A 7068-nucleotide genomic window follows, 5' to 3' on the forward strand; every position below is an offset into this window, starting at 1 on the left:
TAACAAAAATTTTAATTTTTTAATATGTTTTTGGTGATTTTTTATTTTCTTTCTCATCTACACAAGCTTTCTCAAATTGGGTTTGAAACCGAAAATGCAAAACCCAAAAACTCGAGCCAAAATTTCCTCCACATTATCCGTGATGGGTTAAACTTTTGTCTCCTTGTATAACTCCCCTATGCCTTTCAACCAACTTCTCACCTTACTTGTGCTGTGGGTCCAATGACCTTCTCTATTTATATCCAACCATTGTAGCCATTTCTCTTCAGTCACAAAAGAGAAGGGGGAAAAAAATATATATATATATCCTAATACAATTCTCTGTTTCTCCCCTGCATTGAAGCAGAGTAACTCTGTTTTCTTGAACCAAACAACGCCCTCCAAATCCACTTTTTATCTTCATGGCTCGTCTTATTTCACTACTCTTATTCTTTCTCATGATTTTTTCAACAAGTGCACAGGGTCCTCCACCATCTCCCGGGTACAACCCGAGCTCGGAAGTAAACTCCATTGGCTTTGATCAGGGCTTTAGGAACCTCTGGGGTTCTAAGCATCAAAGTGTTGACCAAGGCCAATTGACCATCTGGCTTGATAATAGCTCAGGTCTCCTCAGTTCATCATCTTACATGTCACTTTAACTTCTTTTTTTTTTTCCTCCCCTTTTCGCGGCCAAAAAAAATGAATAAACTTGCCGGGTTTTGAGCTCTCGATCTTTTCTATATACTGATTTTTCAACATCAAAAAACACTTTCAGTGGAGTGTTTATTGCACTAATTATTATAATTCATATTTCTTATGAACTGCATTATTTTTACTAAACAGGAAGCGGGTTCAAGTCACAGAAACCGTATCGTTCCGGATACTTTGGTACTGCTGTAAAACTTCAACCCGGTTACACTGCAGGAGTTATCACTTCTTTCTATGTAAGGGTTTCATGAGTTTATACGTCGTTTTCAACACTACTTTTTTTCTCTTTCAATTATTAAAGTTTTTTAACCTATAGTTTATTAAAGTTTTAACCTATGGTTTTTTCTTTTTTCACTTGTTGGTATAATATATATGGGAATTGACAGCTTTCTAACAACGAAGACCATCCTGGGAACCACGATGAGATTGATATTGAGTTTCTAGGGACAACCCCAGACAAGCCATATACTTTGCAGACCAACGTTTATGTCAGAGGAAGTGGAAGTGTAAACATCATCGGGAGAGAGATGAGGTTTCATCTCTGGTTTGATCCGACCCAAGATTTCCATAACTATGCCATAATATGGAATCCCACTGAAATCATGTGAGTAAATTAGCACTACAACAAGATAACATGTTAGTTTCGGAGTCTTACGTGTGCAACGGTTAAAAACTGCATGTTATGTCTTATTCTAATACGTGTATACTGTCTGATATTTTTTAATGACTCCGCATCTTGAAGAAAATATCTTCTAAAATTTAAAGTTGAATTCTTCTTTTTTAACTCTTTCTAAGGCCACACCTAAATAATTGCCAATCATTATGGTCCCCACATGAAATATATTATTTAGTGTTAATTTCCCTAGTACCCCTAAACTTTAGGGTTATTCTCACTTTATCCTCTAACTTTGAAAACTCTCACTTTATCCACTGAATTTTGAGTTTCTCCCATTTAAGTCATTTTGTAAGAATTTCTATTAAAATTAAAGAATAAAAATATGAGGTAAGTGTGGCCATATGGTTTTTACATGTTTATTTTTAACAAAAAATCAAATAGAAAGACAACGTGAATGCATTACTCTCTTTTATTTTATTTATTTTTAATAGAAATTACAACATAATGGATTAAGTGAAAACAATTCAAAATTAAAAGAGCAAGTGAGAGTTTTTATAGATAAAAAGCACGGTGAGAATAACCCTATAGCTCATGAGGCACTAGTGATAATAATCCTATTATTTAAACATTTGCAAGCTCTTCTACTTTCTATTCTTAAAAAAAATTATCAATTTTAATTTATAGGTTTGAACAAAAATTTAATTTTTTTTAAATATTGTAATAAAAAAGTTTGAGTTGCTTTAAACCCGTGAAACAAGAGGATCTTAGCTCATATTTAGATACTATTATATGAATGAAATATATGTACACAGATTCTTCGTAGATGATGTGCCTGTAAGAAGGTATCTAAGAAAGAGCGATGCCACATTCCCTATGCGACCAATGTGGGTCTACGGGTCGATATGGGATGCATCATCATGGGCCACGGAGGATGGAAAATACAAGGCTGATTACAAATTCCAACCCTTCATCGGTAGATATAAAAATTTCAAGCTGGCCGGGTGCACGTCGGATGAGCCCGCCTCCTGTCACCCACCCTCAGCCTCACCGTCCCAATCCACCGGCCTGAGCCCACAACAGGAGTCGGCCATGGATTGGGTTCAGAGGAACTACTTGGTCTATGACTACTGCCATGACCCCAAGAGAGACCACACACACACACCAGAGTGCTAGGGTATTGGTTTGGTCATGTGGTCTAAAGTCTGTCTTGTTTATTTTTGTAATTTGTAATTTCTTTTTCGAGGGTTAAAAGAAAAAAAAAAGTTCAAGTGTGGAACAATTGGATTTGGAAGGTGGGCCTTGTGATGGGTCCCGCTTGGTAAAAATTGTTGCAAGGTCAGTTGAGCGTCCGAGGCCCCCCCATATCTGATTTTCAAGTCATCAACTTCGGCTTTATGTATTTGTCGTTGTGACCTTGTTTTTGTTTGTTATTGTTGAAAATACCATACCCAATATATTTTGTGATGCCCAAAAGAAAGAAAGATAATAAAAATGGGTTTGATTACTTTTGGCTTTTAATTGGTTTTCATTTTGACTTTATGCAAAGAGTATAAAAATACCTGTGAAGCTTAATTGGGTTTGGATTCTTTTTCCCCCTCTCTAGGAAAGAGGATTTGGATTTATATAAGGACAAATTATTTTTATTCCCTCTAAGAGTTTGAACAAAATGTCCTCTAAATTTTAAAAGTAATAAGTTTTTCTCCTGAACAATTCAGCGTTAGCACGCATCTCTCTTTTCTGCCCCTTCAATTACATTTTGAACGTTAAGTGTCACGTGAAAGTCGTTGAGGCATTTAATTTTTATTATATTCTAAATTGACGATTTTGCCCATATAGATTGGTCAAACTCACCTAATCAGAAACATATTAACCCTCACTCTCTTTCCTCTCCCTTTCTCGTGCACGACCACCAAGCTCCGGCAAGTATTCCGGCGTCCATTTTTGACACCTCCAGGCTCATCGGAAAGCTCTTGTCGAGCCGAGTCTAGATTGGTGTCTTGCGGCTACCAACTCCGCCGGATGAAGGCACACTTTCCAGTCAAAGTTTTGAAAAACCCAAAACTTCCAATGGCTATAACTTTTCCGCCCGACCTCTGATCAGAGTGATTCCGATCTCTATGAACTCAGAGTGATGAGACGAACAAGACCCACCCGAAGTTTGTCGTCGATTCCCGCCGAAAAAGCTTCACTGCAACCGCCCTCCACGGCCGCCACACCTCCTCTCAGAAAATTGCAGTCCCGGCGGTGGTGAAGTGCACCGCCCCCATCATTTCACTCAGAATAGATGAGTCAATCCCGACCAGTGGCTACCACCATCCTCACCGATTTGCAGGAATTCAAAGTCGCCGCCGCCGCTCGCCGTGGAGGAGTTTGGTTCCGTCAATTTTGGCCGCCGTTTCTCATGTCGTTGGTGTCAAAACACTCAAAAGTAAGTGGGTAACAAAAGTCTCAACTCAATTTCTCCGATCTGTTGCTCAAAAACCGAGAACCAAGTCACTAGAAACTGAGAACCAAGTCGCCGAAAACCGAGAACCAAGTTGGGAAATTCGAATGAATTTTGCCATATTTCTAACTCAACACAGTAAATTACTTTTTTGCCCTTAAAATGAGAGTCACGTGTCATCCACGTGGCACTTAACGTTCAAAATTTAACCGAATGGGTAAAAAAGAGGGACTCGTGCTAACGGTGAGTTGTTCAGGAAGAAAATTTATTACTTTTAAAGTTTATGGGGCATTTTGTTCAAACACTTTAGTCTAGAGAGAATAAATGTAATTTGTCATCTATATAACTTACACGTGAACTATATTTATGTCTGTGAACTTGGACCGCAATGTTTTCTGTTCCACCTGTGAAGTATTCACATAATATTCCTTCGTCGATCACAAGACGTCTAACTAGAGGACAAAGTGAACATCAATTGCCATGGCCCAAACGAGCCTCTAAAACATAAGCAACTTCCAAGCCATAATTCTCTTTATAGGAGTTTGATATATCTAGACACTAGTGCCCTACTATTTGAATAAGAATCAAGTGTAGAATACCTTTTTGGCGTAAAACGAAAGTGTAACAAAAAGGTCTACTTCTAAATTCTAATTGATATTTTTCGTACTTCTTTGAGATATGAAAAAAGATCATGGAGTTTCACACAAAATGTCTAAAATTCAGCATATGCTTTCTCGAATTCTTCCTCTTTTAAACCAAGCATGCATGACGCATGCGAGTAAGAGTAAGACAGAAAATTATCTTACAATGTCTAGGTGTTGAAAAAATATCAAATTAATCGTAGTAGAATAAGAGGAAACATGTATGTTGTATTTTCCCTTTCATTGCTATTGTCATCGATGGATATAACAGCTTTTTGTTATTGTTTTTTTTCCAATTCCATAATCTGTTATGGGTTCGTGGAAAATTTTGACGATTCGGTTTCACTGACCGACAACGTCAATTACCATTTTGGGTAGTTATTTCTATCGGTTTTGATTTTTTTGAACGGTATCATTCGGTTGCTTGTCTGTGATCGGTTTATTTGAGCAGCCCTAGCTCTAATCAGGCAATCAACAGTGACATGATTTTGTCCTAAATCAGTAATAACTAATTAAGGGCACGACAAGACTATGTGTAAATATCAATAATCAATGTTGTCAAAATAATTTAAAAATAATAATCTCAAAATAATTAATAACAAGATTGATCAGGAATGAACTCAATTATGACCATGTGAAAATCACCATTGGATACTCAGGGATGTTTGTTTTATATATTCGTCCATGATTCTGAATTATGATTCATAATTTTTTACAATGTTTTCTCTCACAAAAAATACACGTAAAATAAAAATGATTCTAAATCATGATTCTAAATACATAAACCAAACGTCCTCTCAGAAATTGGAACCACCAATGGAAGGTATAATTTGGTCACAAATAAACATATTACATTGATTCATTATCCATCAATGCACGAATAAGCTGTTCGTGATTACTGGTTTGATTTGATCATAAAAACATTTGATTTGATCATAAAAGCATCTTATACGAACTATGTTCTGTGCTTTAGGATATTATAAAAGAATACTAATTATAAAATGTGGAGCATTTATGACAACTGTTCATGAAAATAATTCAGATATAGAAAAATTAGTCGGCTAGGATTATCACGAATATGTCGACGAAAAAGACAATATAAATGAATACAATCAAACAAACAATCAATCATTTATCAAAGGAAAAATTGTTAGGATTAAAACTTTTTATGGCGCTAATAAAAAAGTTTTTAAAAGACAACGTTAGTTTTATTACTTTCTTTCACATCATTCTACATATAACAAGTCACTGCTATAGTTATCATGGTTAATAATAAAATACATTGTTAGGATTGTTGACAATTATTATAATTATTAAAAGAATCGGACTTGACAGAGGAAAAAAAAAAAAGCAGAGCTAATATTATTTTTGAAATACTTTTTTTAGTAATATAGAAAAAAACCCTATTATTTTTAGGCTAATAATGGAATTCGTGGCAAGTAATTAAATCAATAAACAAAATGTCCTGCAACATCATATTGCTTACTCCTAATATAGTATTTGATTGAAAAAAGACATTAGTTACGTAAGGACCTCATACACTAATTCACCTTAGAACGTCAATAGAACAAAGATTACAATTTCATTAGTCAATATGGTGATTATAAGATGCTTACTATATATATATATATACATCTCACAATTATTATTACTTTTTTTTTTGAAATGTGGCATCTCATAATTATAAGCATAACGTCATAACAACTAACAAATCACATCAGATAATACCCTTTTGCAACTAGCAAAGCTTAAAATCTCGCGTTCGATTGAGTAAACGCGTACTAATAATATTGTTTTACGTCTAGCTTCATCATGTCTTCCAAATGGTTCACCAACAGCCCATTTGTTTTCCCTGTGAACACGGATCATTTATTATCAGATAACCATGGACGACGTTTGTTGCTTATTCTCATACCCAAGGAACGTAATAATTTTTTCTGTGTCATTTTTCTTTTTTTTTTTTGTGCCATTTGATGTCACATTAATATGGAAACACACAATACGATAAGGCGATTACGTACTTTATGACTATATGGTCTCTATATTTCAATATATCGTCATATAGTAAAAAGTATACATTATGGCTGTAAATCGGCCGGGTTGGACCGGATTAGCCTAAAAGTTTAAGCTGAACCGATCTTTTGGGGTTGATAAAAGTCTGGGCCGAATTATCTCACCAGGCTCACGTATCCAAATTGATTCGGCTTGCTCGGGTTCGGCTCGGGGTGTCGGGTTAAATTAAAGATTGCTGAAAGTATGTGTTGTCTTCTTCATGTCATTGTCATATAAGCTGGAAACTGACTCATAATCCAAAACCTTCGATGAAAACTCAGCTGACCAATAGCAGAAAATGATCAAAGATTTAACAATGAGAGGTGAAAGAAAAAATGAGGTATGAAGCGAGTTAGGATGACAGGTTGGTATAGTGAGAGATAGGGAGAAGATAAAAAACAAAAGAAAGAGAGAGTGAAAAAGACGAAGGGGCGGTTGTTTTCAGACTAGGGTTTGAAGGTTTTTTTAATTGTATTATTGTTTTAATGGAGAGCATTAGTTGTTGATGCTTGATGACGCGTAATGGAAAATAGGAATCTTAACTTTTGAGGTGGCAAGATTGAATTGACACCTAACTTTTGTAATAATAACATTAGTCCACATGTTAATGTTCCAGTCGTACTCTTCTT

General features: G+C 35.5%; 1 protein-coding gene across 1 annotated transcript; it reads left to right on the forward strand.

The window, feature by feature from the left end:
* Positions 1–262: 262 nt before the first annotated feature.
* Positions 263–2793, forward strand: LOC21403517 (xyloglucan endotransglucosylase/hydrolase protein 31). The gene is made up of 4 exons (XM_024175703.1): positions 263–603; positions 823–923; positions 1074–1291; positions 2116–2793. Exons 1-4 carry the CDS (start codon positions 402–404, stop codon positions 2474–2476), a joined length of 882 nt encoding a protein of 293 aa, XP_024031471.1. The 5' UTR covers positions 263–401; the 3' UTR covers positions 2477–2793.
* The last annotated feature ends 4275 nt before the right edge of the window (positions 2794–7068 follow it).

This window comes from Morus notabilis, unplaced genomic scaffold (assembly GCF_000414095.1).
Source record: "Morus notabilis unplaced genomic scaffold, ASM41409v2 Scaffold888, whole genome shotgun sequence".
In the NCBI taxonomy this organism is placed as follows: domain Eukaryota; kingdom Viridiplantae; phylum Streptophyta; class Magnoliopsida; order Rosales; family Moraceae; genus Morus; species Morus notabilis.

Excerpts from the sequence above, each read along its gene's own strand:
- LOC21403517 (XM_024175703.1), top strand. The coding sequence starts at position 402 with ATGGCTCGTCTTATTTCACTACTCTTATTCTTTCTCATGATTTTTTCA. Across the intron at positions 604-822 it reads CTGGCTTGATAATAGCTCAG|GAAGCGGGTTCAAGTCACAG; the intron begins GTCTCCTCAGTT and ends TTTACTAAACAG. Across the intron at positions 924-1,073 it reads GAGTTATCACTTCTTTCTAT|CTTTCTAACAACGAAGACCA; the intron begins GTAAGGGTTTCA and ends GGGAATTGACAG.